At 44.6% G+C, this 19,503-nt stretch overlaps 1 protein-coding gene across 1 annotated transcript; it reads right to left on the reverse strand.

The window, feature by feature from the left end:
* Positions 1-12,261: 12,261 nt before the first annotated feature.
* Positions 12,262-15,456, reverse strand: prr35 (proline rich 35). The gene is made up of 2 exons (XM_031799760.1): positions 13,912-15,456; positions 12,262-13,766 (listed from the first exon to the last, which is right to left on the reverse strand). The coding sequence occupies exons 1-2, from the start codon at positions 15,300-15,302 to the stop codon at positions 12,917-12,919; spliced, it is 2,241 nt and encodes a 746-aa protein (XP_031655620.1). The 5' UTR covers positions 15,303-15,456; the 3' UTR covers positions 12,262-12,916.
* Between the last annotated feature and the right edge of the window lie 4,047 nt (positions 15,457-19,503).

Genomic DNA, 19,503 nt, shown 5'->3' on the forward strand with positions numbered 1-19,503 from the left:
AAAGGCTTACCCAGAAAGAGAGCTGTAATCACAGCCAAAGGTGCTTCTACAATGTATTGACTCAGGGGTGTGAGATATTGCTGAATTTTATTTTCAATAAATTAGCAAAAAAACATTTTAATTTAGCTACAGACGGTGATATCGGTCCACTAATACAGGATTAGTAAAGGCCCAGTGCACAACTTTTGTCCCAGGTAAAATCCCTAGTTGCGAGTTGATACAATTCCAAGTCTGGAAGATTAAAACCACCCTCAGATTTAGAAAGCTGTAAAAACGTTAGTTTTTATTCTATGCGTTTTTCCCCATACAAAGTCTGAGTATAATTTTTAAAGAATGTCTTTGATGGGGTAATTGGTATTACTGAGAATAAATACAAAAACATTGGGAGCCATGCCAATCGAAAGAGATTTACTCTACCTGTAAGATTTATGGGAAGATTATTCCATTTAATTAGATGATGTTGCTATTGTAGAAATCAGCGCACTGGAGAGGTTCCAACCAACACAATGACCGTGACGCAACCATGGCGCACACAAACACTCACAGAAAATAAATAATTACCCACAACATTAGGTGGGGAAAAAGGCTGCCTAAGTATGATTCCCAATCAGAGACAATGATAAACAGCTGCCTCTGATTGGGAACCACACTCGGCCAAAAACAAAGAAGTAAAAAACATAGAATACACACCCAAATCACACCCTGACCTAACCAAATAGAGAAAAAAAATGGATCTCTAAGGTCAGGGCGTGACAGTACCCCCCCAAAGGTGCGGACTCCGGCCGCAAAACCTGACTCTATAGGGGAGGGTCCGGGTGGGCATCTATCCTCGGTGGCGGCTCCGGTTCGGGATGTAGCCCCCGCTCCGCACGCTGATCCCTTCGCTTCCATGGAACCGGACCGTGGATCGTCGCCGGAGACTCCGGACCGTGGATCGTTGCTGGAGGAACCGGACCGTGGATCATCGCCGGAGGCTCCTGATTGGGAACCCCCACTCGGGACATAAGGACTGCGGACCGCCGCTGGAGGCTCCGGACTTGGGACCGTCGCTGCAGGCTCCGGACTGGGGACCGTCGCTGGAGGCTCCGGACTGTGGACCATCACTGGAGGCTCCGTGCCCTGGATTTTCACTGCAGGCTCCGGGCCATAGATTTACCACTGGAGGCTTCGTGCCATGGATCATCACTACAGGCTCCAGGCCATGGATCATCACTGGAGGCTTCGTGCCATGGATCATCACTACAGGCTCCGGGCCATGGATTATCACTGGAGGCTTCGTGCCATGGATCTTCACTACAGGCTCCGGGCCTTGGATTATCACTGGAGGCTTCTTGCCATGGATCATCACTAGAGGCTTCATACGTGTAGCCGGAACAGGTCTCACTGGACTGAGGAGACGTACTGGAGGCGTGGTGCGTGGAGCTGCCACAGGGCTTACCGGATGCGGAGGCATACTGGGGGCCTGGTACGTGGAACCGGAACAGGTCTCACCGGACTGGGGAGATGCACTAGAAGCCTGGTGCATGGAGCAGGCACAGGTTAAACTGGGCTGTGGAGGCGCACTGGAGGTCTCGAGCGTAGAGCTTGCACAACCCGTCCTGGCTGGATGCCCACTTCTGCCCGGCAAATGCGGGGCGCTAGCACAGAGCGCACCGGCCTGTGAATACTCACTGGAGATACAGTGAGTGCGCATCACCGCATAACACGATGCCTGACCGGTCACATGCTCCCCACGGTAAGCACGGGGAGTTGGCTCTGGTCTAAACCCTGACTCCGCCAATCTCCCCGTGTGTCCCCTCCCCAAAAATGTTTGGTGCTGCCTCTCGGGCTTCGGTCTTGTCCCCTGCCATAATCTCCTCCCGGTCCAGCTCGTCCTCCAAGTTGGCGCACGCTGCTTGGTCTTTTTGTGGTGGGTAATTCTGTCACATTCACTGTCTTCAAACTCCCTGTCATAAATGAGCCAAGGCGCAGCGTGCATGTAATTCCACATCTTTAATCAAGTGAAACCTTCACAGAAAACAGGTAAACAGAAACCGAACGTGACGCAACCGTGGCGCACACAAACACACACAGAAAATAAATAATTACTCACAACATTAGATGGGGAAAAAAGCTGCCTAAGTATGATTCCCAATCAGAGACAACAATAGACAGCTGCCTCTGATTAGGAACCACACTCGGCCAAAAACAAAGAAATAGAAAACATAGAAGGCTTCTGATAGTGAGGATTTGTTCAGTCAGTCACTTGCATGAGCACCGAAAATGGTTATTAGAATAGCACAAAGAAATAGAAAACATAGAAGGCTTCTGATAGTGAGGATTTGTTCAGTCAGTCACTTGCATGAGCACCGAAAATGGTTATTAGAATAGCACACAGGTATAAGTTACTAGAAAAGCACAAACGTAAAGAAATTCCAGCACATTGTCTTTTTATATCTGTTGTCACTTATTAAGCATCTTATGTATTTGATCTTTTTTTGTGGTCCACTTAAAGGATTGCTGTATATAATGAATTATTATTTTTCCTATTGCCATTATATATTTTTTTCAGAGATTTCAGAGTATTCAGAGTATTCAGATTTTTTTTTAGCAAGGGTACATTGAGTTTTCAGTATTGGTCATGTATATCAGGAGATCATCTGCAAATAAGTTTAGTTTATAGTGCTTCCGGAAGGCTACCAGAGAAAGACGAGGGAGTTGGCTGTGCTCTTCATCCCATTGGATCCGTCAGTTGCCACGATCAATAGGCTAAAAGAGGCCTCGGACGTTTGGCTGACTGAGTGCTAAAGCGTGCTGGGTAGGCACGACGCTGAGGAGTTGGAGAGCAACAAGGCGAGTCTGCGGTCGATGGAGGTGACAGAATGTGGCAGCACGCAGCTCCCTGTGCGTTTGCGCTGCCTAATCGCCGCTGACGAGAGAGCGGTGGAAGAGTCTCCAGTTGCGAGCCGACTCTCAGCTGGTCATCAAACCTGCGGACAAGGGCTCGTCGGGGGTGGTCATGGACAGGGAGCATTGCCTGTTACCAGAGGCGAAGTGGCAGCTCATGTTGCATTTATATTTTTGTTCAGTATATACAGGATTTTGTGTAACAACTGTAAATCAAATGTTTATGCGTTTAATGATTTACATTATTAAACTGTATATATTCCCTGAGCTTTTGTCAAACCTGACTCATTAAAGACATCAGGTAATTAGAAAGCTTATTTCAATTTATTTTGTCCTGTAATATTTTCTCTCTTTCTGTCATTCACTGGTCAAATGGCTGAAATGGTTAAGCAGATTTCCTGACAGATCATGAGTACTCATAGTGGGAGTCTAGAGCTGCTACCACCTTCTTCAGTGTCGCTCTGGAGCAGGTGTTCCCAAACTGGGGTACACGCGCAATGCTGTCGGGGGTACGCAAAACAAAAATATGATTCACATAGAAAATACAACAAAATTCAAAATTCTTCACATTTTCAAACAGTTTTCCAACAAGGCTATACATTTGGGTGAGTTTTTTTCTCTCGCCTGAGTAGCCTCATTTCACTGTAAAAAAATAAAAATAAACCATCTTGTTGCCACACCCTGATCTGTTTCACCTGTCTTTGTGATTGTCTCCACCCCCCTCCAGGTGTCGTCCATCTTCCCCATTATCCACCCGGGCTCCCGAAGGACCCTGACCCAACGCTTTTGGTGGCCTACCATGGTTCCGGATGTCACCGCCTTTGTCGACGGAACAAGACCCCTCGACAAGCTCCGGCTGGCCTCCTCCAACCTCTGCCCATCCCTCATCGCCCCTGGTCTCACATGGACTTTGTCAGGCGTCTCCCCGTCTGATGGCAACATCGCCATCCTGACCGTGGTGGATCGTTTTTCCGTGGCCGCCCAGGTAGGACACCAAGTGGTGCCCTTTGAGGGGGTGATACTGTCACACCCTGATCTGTTTCACCTGTCTTTGTGATTGTATCCACCCCCTCCAGGTGTCACCCATCTTCCCTATTATCCCCTGTGTATTTATACCAGTGTTCTCTGTTTGTCTGTTGCCAGATCGTCTTGTTTGTTCAAGTCAACCAGTGTTTCGTGTTTCAGCTTTTTCCAGTCTCTCTTTTCCTGCCCTCCTGGTTTTGACCCTTGCCTGTCCTGACTCCGAGCCCGCCTGCCTGACCACTCTACCTGCCCCTGACGCTGAGCCTGCCTACCGACCTGTACTTTTCTTACCTTCATACCTGAAACTAGTGTTTAGCAAAATAACAACACAATGTCAAATACAGGTAGTCTAGTCAAATAATTAACATCCAATCACATTAACTGTTACTCTCTCCGGGAATTACACTAACGGTCCGTATGTAGCCAAACATAGCTGTTGCTCATTTCATTTGCTCAATGGTTCAAAAAAGTCAGGTCCGTGTCCATAGAGACACATACCAGCTCTACTGGTAGTACTGCTACTACGAGCAGTACTACACCTGCACTCCACAAGCACATCCAATCCTAGCATCAGTAATTCTACATTTGTTGTTAGCCCAGCTAGCATGGACGCTGACATTTGTGAATCTGATGCAGCTGAAGAGGTACTGCCCCCTTTCCCAGGAAAGCACGAACAACAGACAAGGACGTTGGACCATCGAAGAGGCGCAAATATGATGAGAACTATATTGATTTGGGTTTCAGTTATATTGGGAGTAGTGCCTTTCCTCAGCCACAGTGTGTTATATGTACTATCTCACAACTCAATGAAACCTTCACTCTTACGCAGACATTTAGAAACAAAACATGCCAATTTGAAAAATAAGCCAAGGGAGGTTTTTGAGTGAAAATTAAGATGACTTTTGAGTAGTATAAAAGCAACAGATACCATTATTAAGAAGGGGCTAGAAGCATCTTATATGGTGAGCTACCGAGTGGCTAGGACAGGCAAGCCCCATACTATTGTGGAGGACTTAATTCTTCCTGCTGCCGCGGATATGGCTGGCACAATGCTGGGGGAAAAGGCCCCAAAAACTATGCAGACAATGCCATCATCAAACAACACTGTTTCACGACCCATCAGCGACATGGCAGGAGATGTTTTGAAACAGTTACTGCTTTGCATACAAGCCAGTGAATTCTATGCGTTACAGCTGGATGAGTCAACCGACGTGGCGGGCCTGGCACATCTCTTGGTATATATATGTCTGTTGCATTTATGGGGGGTCAATTAAGGAAGACATCCTCTTCTGAAAACCACTGGAAACCAGGACAACAGGAGAGGATATTTTTTAAATACTGGACAGCTTTGTAACAACAAATGGACTTTGGTGGTCAAGATGTGTTGGTATCTGTGCTGATGGCGCAAAAGCCATGACAGGGAGACATAGTGGAGTGGTAACGCGCATGCAAGCAGTTGCTCCCGACGCCACTTGGGTACCATGCAGCATCCACCAAGAGGCTCTTGCTGCCAAGGGAATGCTTGACAGCTTGAAAAATGTTTTGGACGCTACAGTGAACATGGTTAACTTTGTTAAAGCAAGGCCCCTGAACTCTTGTGTATTTTCTGCACTATGCAATGATATGGGCAGCGACCATGTAACGCTTTTACAACATACAGAAGTGCACTGGTTATGAAGGGGCAAGGTACTGACACGCTTTTTTGAATTGAGAGACGAGCTTAAAGTTTTCTTTACTGACCATAATTTTCACTTGTCTGACCTCTTGCATGATGACGAGTTTCTCACACGACTGGCCTATCTGGGCTATTTTTTTTCTCTCGCCTGAATGATCTTAATCTAGGATTACAGGGACTCTCCGCAACTATATTCAATGTGTGGGACAAAATTGAGGCTATGATTAAGTAGTTGGCGCTCTTCTCTGTCTGCATTAACAAGGATAACACACAGGTCTTTCATTGTATGATTTCTTGTGTGCAAATGAACTCAAGCTTACGGACATTGTCAAATGTGATATAGCGAAGTACCTGAGTGAGTTGGGTGCGAAATTATGCTGGTACTTTCCCGAAACGGATGACACAAACAACTGGATTCTTTATCCCTTTCATACCCTGCCTCCAGTCCACTTACCGATATCTGAACAAGAGATAGCATGAAAACTAAATACAGGCACAGACTGTGTGTGGAAAAGGATTTAAGACTGAGGCTCTCTCTAATACAACCCAACATTGCAGAGTTATGTGCATCCTTTCAAGCACACCCTTCTCATTAACCTGTGGTGAATTATTCACAATTTTCAATGAACAAATAATGTTTTATATGTAAGATGGTTCAATTCTGGTTATTATTATATTATTATTTGTGCCCTGGTCCTATAAGAGCTATTTGTCACTTCCCACGAGCTGTGTTGTGACAAAAACTCACACTCAGTCCTATGTTTAATAAATGTATCTTGTGTGGCAGGCTTACAATGATGGCAGAAAACAGCATTTGAGAGTGCGCTGACCCTGGTGCTTGAAGTGGTACGGGACTATAAAAAGTTTGGGAGCCACTGCTCTGGAGGTTACAAAAATACCTTTATGTAAGCATAGCGGTTGACATTTTGGTGAATGAGAAATATGTGAAAGAGAATGCACAATGCCAGTAATGTCTGTGTTATTGTATATTACTTAAGTAATCAGTTGTAGTGATCCACTAGAGTACTATCATTATCAGTGGAGATTTTAGAATGTACATTTTTTTTATGCATGCCAGCAAAGCCACTACACAACACTAAACAATCCATTAATTGCACTATAACGGTGACAAACGGTGCCCACAACTCTTAGGGCCTACGTAAAGCTCTCTCAACAGCAAAGCTTTCTTTTCAGCACCATGGAGTGTAACGGTTTTTAGGAAAGATCGGACCAATGCGCAGCGTGGTAAGTGTCCATATTTTAATCAATAGCACCTGAACACTAAAAATACAAAGTAACAAAAAGAACAACCGAAACGGTTCCGTCTGGTAAATTAAATACAAAGACAGAAAACAACTACCCACAAACCCTAGTTGTCACGACTTCCAGCCGAAGTTGGCTCCCCTGCCTGTTCGGGCGGTGCTCCGCGGTCGTCATCACCGGCCTACTAGCGTCACCGATCCCTTTTTCATTGTCTGTTTGCTTTGTCTTATTAGTTTCACCTGTGTCCTGTTGTATGTGCTTAATGAGCTTCCTTATTTAAAGTACGTGTACCCGCCCTTGTTCTGGACCTGGCACCCTGTGTTGTGGGCTTGTTATTTTGTGCCACACCTTTTCCCTGTGGAACTCTCTGCGCCTGATTCCTTCCTCATCCACCTAGTCCTGCGTGACACTAGTGGGAAAACAGGCTGCCTAAGTATGGTTCTCAATCAGAGACAACGAATGACAGCTGCCTCTGATCGGGAACCATACCAGGCCAAAACGAGAAATGCAAAACCTAGAATACAAAACCTAGAATGCCCACCCCAACTCATGCCCTGACCAAACTAAATCAGAGACATAAAAAAGGAACTAAGGTCAGGACGTGACATGGAGTGAATCCTTACCACTGCTACATCTGGCTATCAGCTGAGCCTTGTCTGGCAGCGAAACAGTTCATTCAGCCTCAGTTACTGCCTTTAAAAAGAACATAGCTGATATGGCTGACTTGCTTAAACAAATGTGGTTTCTACTGACAATTGAGATGTATAAACTATGGCATAAGGGGACGACAAGCGGAAAAGAGGCAATCTGTAATTTTGATAAAGGCGTTAATGAGCAAGCTAGGACAGACGTAGTCCATATACAGTGCATTCTGAAAATATTCAGACCCTTTGACGTTTTCAATATTTTGTTATGTTACAGTCTTATTCTAAAATTGATTCAATCATTTGTTTTACTATTACTATCAATTATTTGTTTTATCAACCTACACACAATACCCCATAATGACAAAACGAAATACGTTTTTTCAAAGCGAAAACTGGTTTTTAGAAATGTTAGCACATTTATTAAAAATTAAAAACAGAAATACATTATTTACATAAGTATTCAGACCCTTTGCTGTGAGACTCGAAATTGAGCTCATGCGCATCCTGTTCCCATTGATCATCCTTGAGATGTTTCTATAACTTGATTTGAGTCCATCTGAGGTAAATTCAATTGTTTGGACATGATTTGGAGAGGCACACACCTGTATATATAAGGTCCCATGGTTGACAGTGTATGTCAGAGCAAAAACCAAGCCATGAGGTCGAAGGAATTGTCTGTAGACTGCCGAGACAGGATTGTGTCGAGGCACAGATCTGGGGAAGGGTACTAACAAAGATTATTTAGCATTGAAGGTCCCCAAGAGCACAGTGGCCTCCATCATTCTTAAATGGAAGATGTTTGTAACCACCAAGACTCTTCCTAGAGCTGGCCACCTGGCCAAAATGAGCAATCGGGGAGAAGGACCTTTCTCAGGGAGGTGACCAAGAACCAAGAGTGTGCAAAGCTTTCATCAAGGCAAAGTGTGGCTACTTTGAAGCATCTCAAATATAAAAAATATTTTGATTTGTTTAACACTTTTTTGGTTACTACATGATTCCATATGTGTTATTTTATTGTTTTGATGTCATTACTAAATCCATATGTGTTATTTCATAGTTTTGATGTCATTACTAAATCCTTCTTCAGCATTGGTGGGTCCCCTGAGCTAACATAGGATAATGCGATTAGCATTAGGTTGAATGTAACAAGAAAATTTCCCAGGACATAGACATATCTGATATTGGCAGAAAGCTTAAATTCTTGTTAATCTAACTGCACTGTCCAATTTACAGTAGCTATTACAGTGAAATAATACCATGCTATTGTTAGAGGAGAGTGCACAGTTTTGAACATGAAAAGTTATTAATAAACATATTAGGCACATTTTGGCAGTCTTGATACAAAATTTTGAACATAAATATAATGGTTCATTGGATCAGTCTAAAACTTTTCACATACACTTCTGCCATCTAAATTTCACCTGGGCTGGAATAATACATTATGGCCTTTCTCTTGCATCTCAAAGATGATGGTACAAAAAAAAATGTTTTATTTCTTTGTGTTATCTTTTACCAGATCTAATGTGATAAATTCTCCTACATTCCTTTCACATCTCCACAAACTTCAAAATGTTTCCTTTCAAATGGTACCAAGAAAATGCATATCCTTGCTTCAGGGCTTGAGCTACAGGCAGTTAAATTTGTGTATGTCATTTTGAAAAAAAGGGTCCGATCCTTAAGAGGATGAGTAGGTGAATTTAATGAGTAGGTGTGTCCAAACTTTTGACTGGTACTGTATATTGTTTACACATATTTAAAGACTACCAATAAATACTGTGTGACCTTTATTTAACCATCTGCAGAAAAGGTTCTTATCAAGTATTTGCTGCCACCGCCATGCTTAACGTTAGGGATGGTGTTAGACGTGATGAGCTGTGCCTGGTTTTCTCCAGACATAGCACTTTTCATTCAGGCCAAAGAGCATTCATCTGACCACAGAATATTTTTTCCTTATGCTCTCAGTCTTTCACATGGCTTTTTGCAAACTTCAGGCGTGCTGTCATGTGCCTTTTAATCAGGAGTGTCTTTTGTCTGGCCACTCCCAAAAAGCCCAGATTGGTGAAGTGTTGTATAGACTGTTTTCCTTCTGGCAGGTTCTCCCATCTCAGACAAGGAGCTCAGTAGTTCTGTCAGTGTGGTCATTGGGTCCTTCTTGCCCGGTTGCTCAGTTTGGTTGGACGGCCAATGATGGAGACCAGTGTGCTCTGGAAAGTGTTCAACACTCTAATTAAAGGACACTTTAATATCCTTCCCCAGATATATGCCTCATCACAATTCAATCTCTGAGATCTACGGACAGTTCATTGGATTTCATGGGATATTTTCTGCTCTGACATACACTGTCAACTGTGGGATCTTATATAGGCAAGTGTGTTTCTTTCTATATCATGTCCAAACAGTTTAATTGACCACAAGTGGACTCGAATCAAGTTGTAACGACATCTCAAGGATGATCAAAGGATATTGGATGCACCTGAGTTCAATTTGAAGTGTCATAGCAAAGGGGCGTGAATACTTATGTAAATGGACATTTCTGTATTTCATTTTCAAATACATTTGCAAAAATGTCTAAAAACATGTTTTCACTTCCTCATCATGGACATGAAAACTTTCTGAAGGATCCCTGTTGAGGAGGGTCACAGTAAGGGTCAAGTTAATAAATCATTTGTCCACAAGAGGGTGCTCTTAACCAACCCAAATCAGTGTCCTCAGAGTGTGCTGTAATTTATATGCCTGTCCACAGAGATGATGAAGTAACCTTTTGTTATTGAAGATGTCAGTTGTGCAGTTAGTGCTGAAGTACCAAGTAGATGGTGTTTTATTCTATGGTAGCAATATGTTTAAATTCTCTTTACAACGCCGAGAATGGATTTAGGGTTTGAAGTTCAATAAAAGTAAAATAGACCAAATATTTTGGCCTATTACCTGTTATACTTGTGTCATATAGTACTCCTCTCCGGACATCTTGGTTCACAAGTGAGTCTACAGACGTGTGTGATTGTTTCCTGCGACCCTGGGTCTACAGAGACTTATCCTATTTACGTCCAAATGATGTGTAGACAGAATTTGTGTGGCACCTTGACCTCTTCATCGTGACCAAAGAGCCACCATTTTGGGTCTTGGGGGTCTTCGGGGTCTTGACAGATAACCTTTTCTGTCGTGACCAGGCGTGAGGGGTAGAGAAGAGGGGGCAGGGGAGTGCAGGGTAGCCCAGCGCTGAGCACCCATCCTAGGGGTTGACAGGTAGCCCTCTCCCAACCTATCTGGAGCCCCAGCCTGGGGCCCTGACCTTTGAAGGGGGGCCCAGGCGCACCCAGGCACAGGTGACCTTGATGCTGCTGACGGTTTAGCTCAGGGAGCCACTTCACCTTTAGCATGGGTTGTTCATCCTGCCATGTCAGAGAAGATACATGAGTGCTACAGAGGCCATGCCACTATGCATTAGGAAAGACCATGGTTGCCTCCCAATAATCTCTCCTTTCTCCAGAAATATGCACATGTCCACTACCTTTCATGGATTTGAAAGGGAATTACTTATATGAAAAATGTTGTAGAATACCAACTGCTCTTGCTAAATAAATATAACTGTATATTTCTAAGTTATTACACTTATCACAGTGTAAAGGCACTACACAATCACTCAGGGGTGCAATATTTCACTGAGGACGTCCAGTTTTATCATTGGAATGTGATACAAAACGAGGAAACGGTGTGCTTTAGGACCATGCGTACGCCTCTGAGCGGTTGGGTAGGCTGTTTATAGTGTTTATCCGACCGGATAAAAAAATATATACACTACTGTTCAAAAGTTTGGGGTCACTTAGAAATGTCCTTGTTATTGAAAGAAAATAAATGTTCTTGTCCATTAAAATGACATTAAATTGATCAGAAATACAGTGTCGACATTGTTAATGTTGTAAACGACTATTGTAGCTGTAAACGGCGGCAGATTTTCTATGGAATATCTACATAGGCCTACAGAGGCCCATTACCAGCAACCATCACTCCTGTGTTCCAATGGCACGTTGTGTTAGCTAATCCAAGTTTAGCATTTTAAAAGGCTAATTGATCATTAGAAAACCTGTTTGCAATTATGTTAGCACATCTGAAAACTTGTTCTGATTAAAGAAGCAATTAAACTGGCCTTCTTTAGACTAGTTGAGTATCTGGAACATCAGCATTTGTAGGTTCGATTACAGGCTCAAAATGGCCAGAAACAAAGAACTTTCTTCTGAAACTTGTCAGTCTATTCTTGTTCTGAGAAATGAAGGCTATTCCATGCGAGAAATTGCCAAGAAGTTGAAGATCTCGTACAACGCTGTGTACTACTCCCTTCACAGAACAGCGCAAACTGGCTCTAACCAGAATAGAAAGAGGAGTGGGAGGACCCAGTGCACAACTGAGCAAGAGGACAAGTACATTAGATGTACACTAGTTTGAGAAATAGACACCTCACAAGTCCTGAACTGGCAGATTCATTAAAACACCAGTCTCAACAGTGAAGAGGCGAATCCGGGATGCTGGCCTTCTAGGCAGAGTTCCTCTGTCCAGTGTCGCTGTTCTTTAGCCATCTTAATTTTTTATTTTTATTGGCCAGTCTGAGATATGGATTTTTCTTTGCAACTCTGCCTAGAAGGCCAGCATCCCGGAGTCGCCTCTTCATAATTATGATCCCCCCACTTCTAAAACCAAGTTGCGCCCCTGCAAACACTCATTCACTCTAAAGGCTCAGCACAAAACTCTACAATTTCTACGACAATATTTCTTTGTTTATTCAAATAAATGAAAGTGCATTTGATATAGGCATGTACAATGGACATGTACAGTGCAATGGTATAATCAGACACATAAGACAATCAAACAAGACATAATATAAAACATAACATTTACTTCTTAATTCATTTTGATTACATCAATCAAATAAATTACAATATGTACAAACCAGTTCAAAGGACTGTCTCTCAACTTGGGACAGAATTGTAAGAGAATTCATACCTTAGATATTAAAACAAGGTTTTTATGTGTTCTGCAGTCACTCTTTTAAGTGCAAATACATTTTTTGTCACATAACAAGTCTTTCATTTCAAACATCGCTACTGCCCATTGGAATAGTTTTTCCAAATAATCCTGTATCAACAATCACCATTTTAATAGGGAGAACTGATTGAGGGTACAAGTCTTAGGTTAAATGTCACTTCTTCTCAGCCACTTCTTCATTCGCCCCTTTTTTTGAAGGTACGATGCTTGTCGTCTTTATGGGGAGATGGGGGTGGTGTTGTAAAGTACATTAGTGGTGTAAGCGCTTGCCTGGACACTAAGAGTCTGGGAGTGCATGAACAAAATAAAATAGTGCTACTGTGTAGTCTTAAGGAGGGCTTTCAGGTGTGTGGCAAGCTGGGAAATTGAGTTTCTCAGGAGAGGTTTAGGAGTCTATTGTGGTCAAGGGGCTTGGCGGACATTGTGGTTCCCGTAGTTGCTGGATGGACGGGGGCCTCTTGGAGTTTTTGGTGGAGAAGGTGGGGAAGTCATTGAAGACCGCGAGGGGCCGTCCATCGGGGCAAAGCAGCACGCTGGAGTCAGCCTCACACTTGGTGGTCCTGCCTGGCCAGAGACCCTCCGCCTGGCTGGGCCTCAACCCCAACCCTCCTGAGGATAGGACCTCCGTCTTCACCCCCACCTGACTCATCTTGATCAGCACGTCCAAAGACTGCTTGCGACTCTCCAACGAAGCCTTCATCTCTTCCTTCCTCCTCTCGTTCTCCTTTTCCTCTTCGTCCCTCTCCTTGGTCTCCTCGTCTTCCTCCTCGGTTTCCATGGTAATATCATCTTTAAGTGAGGCCCCCCCGAGGCCCTGGTCGCCAGTGGCAACCACATTGGTCACTCCAGGGTGTTCCTTCTTGACCGAGAGGTCCAGGGGTCCTTCGCTCTGGCGAGCTGCCCTCTCCAGTGCATGGTGAATGTGGGAGAGCTCGCTGCGGATCTTGTTCAGGTGTTCCCATAGGTGTCCCTGAGCAGGGAGGTCTTCTTTCTCCAAGTGGGCGATCTTGCGTTCAGCCTCCTGGTACTCCTGTAGAGCCTTGGAGAGATCGCTGAGGAGGGCAGCAGCTGATGTTGGTTCTGAAGATGCCTCCCCCGTACCTTGGCCAGTGGTAGAGTCCCGGCTGCTGGGTCTTCTACAACGCGGCAGAGAGGGCGAATCACTGACTGGGCTTGCGGAGAGATCTGTGTACCACTGCTCTGCTGGCTGGGCTTCAGACTGAGCATTCGTAAAACTATGGAGAGACCCAAGAAGAATTTTAGAAATCTGGGATTTCAGAGAAGAAAATATAGAAAAAGTTATGAAAATACAAAAAATAAATAGTCAAATATTAAAAAGCAAAAAAAAATTTTTAAATAGTAGGATCTGTAGGATCTTACCTGCTGTGGAGGAGCTTTTCTGTCGGTTTGGTTTTGTGAATGTTCTTGAGGAGGTCCAGGGTGAATCCAAGGGCTGGCCTCTTCTCCACAGGGGACTTGTGGGTCCCCAAGGTGGCCCCTGTCCTCTTGAGGCCCCAGCTTGGCTTCCCCTCCTTGGCTGCAGCCTCAAACTTGTCCCCTGTCCTGTAGGAAGGGTCTGGTGACTCTCTCTGGGGGGACACCCAGGCGGCAGGGGAGGTGGTAGGGGTACCTGGCCTCAGAGCAGGCACCTTCCACAAGTTGATTTTGGGCTGGTAACTGGAGTTGGGCTCCAGGCCATTCACGGAGGTCTTAAGCCCCTTGCTGATGTCACTCTGAGCAGAGGCTGCTCCGAAGGCATGCTCACAGAGGAAGGGGTAGTAGAAGTGGGGTGGCAGGAGGCTCCGCTCGGCGGGGTGGTGTGCACCGGACGCCGGTTGCATGAGCTGAGCGGCCGACGCCAGGAAGGGGAGCTGGGCTAGCTGCGCATGAGTTGGGGTATTAACATTGGTGGTAGGCGTGGGGATTGCGTTCATTGAGTTCACATAGGAGAAGAGGCTAGGGCTCAGGGGGTAGCCCACCCCGAGGACAGACAGGTTGAGTCCCGTGGGATCCTGGTAGTCCACCAGGCCAGGTGGAAGAGGGTAGCAAGGGATGGAGCTGCCCACTCTAGGCTGGGCACCCTCGGATTTGGCCTTGGTTTGGCTGGTGGCCAGCAGACGCCACTGCTCCGACAGCAGCCCGGGGGCTGTCAGGCACGTCTTGGACAACTTGTAGTGCTTCAGCTGGGCTTCCACCTCCACAGTACGTGCCCGCAGAAGTTGGTCCTCCAGAGAGAACATATCGGCCATCAGCAGCTCAGGTTCAGGCCCCTTACTTGCTCTCTTGGTTGTCCCTTCTGAAGAATTCCTGTTATTGGAGCTCTCTCTGGTCATCCCGTTGACTTCAGCCCCTTCTCCCTGTCCCCTCTCCTCCTCTCCTGCTGGACTCTGTCCATTGTCTCTGTCCTCCTCCACTGCACGCCGCTGCCGGGGCCTCTCCTCGGTCCCTGTGGAGGGCTCGGGCTCCTCTTTCCCAGCCACGGTCCGGAGGCAATGTGCCTGCTGAAGGGGCCGGATCTGGTCTGGGTGCAGCAGGTTGCCCTTCTTATACGGCCAGTCGGACTCAATGAGCAGGGACAGGGAGTTCTTGCACAGGCTGTACTTCATGTGGTTGTAGAGATGGGACTTCTCCATGCAGGTGAAGGGGCACTGGAAGCACTTATAGTTGTATGGTTTGCCCCATGGCCGTGGGATGTAGTGGGGCTTCTTGGGCTTGCGCTCCTTGTGCTTGCACACGGAGGTCACCTTGCACGCGTGACCCTCCTTGGACATGGTGCTGAATGATTCTGTGCTCACAATGCAGGTTATTCTGAGGAGAAGGTATGAGAAAGTGTGTAGGGATACAGTCTCTCGTTCCTTCTCAGGCTAGATGTATTGCATTTCTTTATTTGTTGAGAAATATTCCTCAAGCTGGGATCCAGGTGGGCAGGAGCTGTGGAACACAAGATACATATTTTGGGGAATTATAACTTAAAAAGTCAAATGAATACATTTAACACATTTTTTCCAAAAGAAGTCAATCAATATTTTGAATAAAGTCCCAGAAAGAAATAGCAGAATGGAGTTAGATTGTCAGAATTACACTGCAGAGCATATGGTGAGTACATTAATATTATAATATTTTTTCCAGATCGTTTTCTCCCCTATTGTCTCATCGCTGTAACTCCCGTACGGACTCGGAAGAGGCAAAGGTAGAGAGCCGTGCGTCCTCCGTAACACAACCCAAGCAAGCCGCACTGCTTCTTGACACAATGCCCACATAACCAGGGCATTGGGTTAAGTGGGCATTCCTTAACCAATGTGTCAGAGGAAGCACTGTGCACCTGGTGACAATGTCAGCGTGCACTGCCCACCACAGGAGTCGCTAGTGCGCGATGGGACAAGGACATACCTGCCAGCCAAACCCTCCCCTAACTTGGACAACGCTGGGCCAATTGTACACCGCACCATGGGTCTCCCGGTTGTGGCCGGCTGCGACAGAGCCTGGACTTGAACTCAGAATCTCTGGTGGCACAGGGATGCAGTGCCTTAGACCAATGTGCCACTCAGGAGGCCTGAGTATATTCATCTTCATGCATTTCTCTGAGTCTGTCTGTATCTGTGTGCTAAGAGTATGTGAATGTGCATAGGGGGCCATGTATCAGCATGCGCATATGTGTATCTATGGGAGTGTTTCATGCGTTGTCTACCCGAGCTGCTGAGCTGAGTTGCCACTAACCTAACTGCAGGGTGGCCCACGCTGCTCTGTTCTCACTGTACCTGCCGCTACTCATTATTTCCAGTGCAGCACCAGGCACTAGCAGGGCCCAGGGCCCAGGGCTGGGGGGCAAACAGGCACCTGTGCAGGGGGCTTTACTCACAGCCATGGCCTGGCTACATGGGCTCTGGGCCCCTGGAGGCCGGCCAGGGGTGCAGCGGGCCAGGGTGAGGATTGTAGACGGCGGGCATTGGGGGGAGGGGGTGCCCTGGTTCTTAATGAGAGCCTGGCGTCACGCCCATAGGGCATCGTTAGTGCCAGGGCTGGGATTTGGGTCAGGGCGCATCGCACCAAGTTCAACTGCTCTCCTCTCGCCCGCTTCTGTCTTTCCCTTCTACTTCTGTGCTTTTGGAGTTGGGATGGTGTTCTCAACGTTTAATATACCCTTTCACGGGACATCTCGCATATCTATTACAACTGGAATTTACTGGAAAATTACATGGTAACAAATATAACGTTTTGGGATACAATTGGTACTGAAAACATTCAATACAATTGGTACTATTTGATGCTGGTGCTACTTTTTTCAATGAATCCCAAAGACACAGAGAGGTGGTTATTAGGTAATGAAATGTTTTTGCTATATTTTTAAAATAAATATCAGGTAAATAATGGACCATAAAATAAAGTGTTCCCTGTGTGTATTTTGGTGGATATTTTAAGTGAATGTGTGAACTATTTACTAATGTGTGTGTAATGTAATCAGACATTATCAGGATTTAAAAAAAAGTTTTTAAATGTATGAACCAGTGGACTAAATTCGGCACATTACAATATTTTTAAAGATGAATTAAGTTTCCTTTAGTGAAATTATACACTCCAATGTGGCAGCAGGTAGCCTAGTGGTTAGAGCGTTGGGCCAGTAATCAAAAGGTTGCTGGTTTGAATCACTGAGCTGACAAGGTAAAAATCTGTCGTTCTGCCCCTGAACAAGGCAGTTAACCCACTGTTCCCCGGTAGGCTGTCAATAAGAATTAGTTCTTAACTGTTTGGTTAAATTTATTATAAAATAAAAATGACTGACTTTCCTATCAACTCCTTTCGCTCTCTATTTCAGAATTTTTGTTGGATATTTAAGTAATGACAAAACATCTGACCTATAATATAATGACGGTAGCTCACAATCCCCAAAGGTAAACAAAACAATTGAACCATGCAGACTAAATGTCAAATTAGTTTTCACGTCAAAAATCTAAATCAGGTTTTACACACTTCACCTACCCTATTATCTGATGCGGCTGATTCAAATACCATCATTGTATGCACCATTCAGTCTCACAATGAGTTTTTATACATAAATACAAGAGAATATCAGTATTCTGTCTAATTATCTCAACAGAGCACCACTTTCTTCCATATTTCAATATAACAATCACTTTAGTTTAATGAACCTTTTCAATAACGCCCTTAAACCAATTACAAACACTCCCCTACAATTTATTGTAATTTTTTTTGAGTGGGGGACAGGGAGCTAAAGTCAATGGGATAGGGAGAAAGAAACGTAATCGTTCTCCACTGTGAGCCAAGCCGCTGGGTTAGCCCTGTGGGTAGAGCGAGTGAGAGAGTGAGAGAGAGCGTCGCTCTTCAGATTAAAAGACCCTTCTGTGAGGCTTTTATTTTGTATTTTTCCTGAGGCCGTTCACGGATGAAAGCCTGTGTGATGTTTCGGGGTCCGGGCTGAGGTAAAATCAACTTTACACACCCGCTTTTTTTCCTTTTAATTACTTGAATCATTCTTCTTGCTTCTCCCCTGAGATCCCTGGTGGTGAAGACTTGTTTAAGAACACTATAAACTTTTACTAAACCATCGCTTCACACATCACACCTTGTGAGGACAGATCGACAGAAACTGACCTGGACTTCACTGCAATATCTGTAATGCGAGAGGGATGACAAAAATTCCCTTTAACACAGGCCCCAATTGGCCCCTCAGACACTAGCCCGTTTGCATCGGCCCATGTGATTGGCTCACTTGTCTACCCCTGAGGCTCTGACCTGGCCCCTGAGATCATAATGGAGCCTAACAGCTGCTATTAGGAACTAATCAATACAAATAATTTTTCCTTTAGATTTTTTCACTGCTGAACACTGTTAGTGGCCACCATGCCCTCTACCCCCTCTGACTCTGTGGGCCTCTGCCCCCCACCTTTCCCTTATCCAGGCCCTCCGGTCTTGTTTTAAGCTTTTAGGGGCTTGTGATCAGACAGGCCTAATCGCTTCAGCTTCAACATCTATTGTTTCAATTAAGAAGGCTCACTAAAAGCATTGACAAGTTCATGCAATAACAACCAAAACCGATAACGTTGGATGGGATGGGGGAAGGGGGGCAAATGTGTCAAATGGCACCAATATGAGGTGTTGATCTGTCGGCTACTCACAGAGAGGAAAGAATGGCATTTTATAGAGTGTGGAATCATCCTTTCTATTTACTCTCTCTATATTATAGTTATATACAGAGAGTATAACAGTTTTTTTTTTTTTTTCAAAATCGAGCCTAAATGTGACTTTACCTAAGATGGTGGCTTGCAGTGAAAACTGAGCGATGATCCAATGTCTTCTGTCAACTTGAACTAAGGAGAAGGTCCTGAAGGAGCGGATGACAGAAGATATAAGAGTGTTTGACGTAGATTTTTTTTGTACGAATCTTGTGTGTCATATTTATTGAATGAATATAAAAGTGATATAGGCCTATTTAATAAATACGTCAAGTCAAACACCATCGCATTCCTCTCAGGTTTTGGGAGATGCAGAAGGATTTCCCATGGATGATATTGAGAAACATTCAATATCCAAATGCAGCTGTTGTCATGCATATCAAATCAAATAACACATTTATTTCTACACTTCTAAAAAAAGATAAAAAAAGATCTGTATTTCAGTCCTAAATTAGACTTTGATAGATAGTAGGCCTAAACCCATGTTATCACAGTGTTAGAAATGGTCAGTCTTGCATCCGAACAATTAGCTAGCTTATTCCCTTGTGAAATAGTTCATTCATAATTAGGCCTAAAATAAAATGTTCACCTTAGTTCGGAAATAAATATAAAAAAAATCTGTATAAAGTAACACTTTGGCCTAAAGTAATGAACGTCTGTGTATTAAAAAAAGTTCATGAAATAATTCCGTGAGACATTTTCATCATCTTAAAATGAATAGGCTGTTATTTTGAATGATATAGTAATAGAATATTATAAATATTTGTCATGTCATTTTCAC

This window comes from Oncorhynchus kisutch, linkage group LG20 (genome assembly GCF_002021735.2).
Source record: "Oncorhynchus kisutch isolate 150728-3 linkage group LG20, Okis_V2, whole genome shotgun sequence".
Lineage (NCBI taxonomy): Eukaryota > Metazoa > Chordata > Actinopteri > Salmoniformes > Salmonidae > Oncorhynchus > Oncorhynchus kisutch.

What these genes read in the sequence shown, in the direction of transcription:
- prr35 (XM_031799760.1), bottom strand. Translation starts at nt 15,302, where the DNA reads ATGTCCAAGGAGGGTCACGCGTGCAAGGTGACCTCCGTGTGCAAGCAC. An exon ending in GAAAAGCTCCTCCACAGCAG is followed by an intron (nt 13,767 to 13,911) that starts GTAAGATCCTAC and finishes GTCTCTCCATAG; the next exon opens with TTTTACGAATGCTCAGTCTG.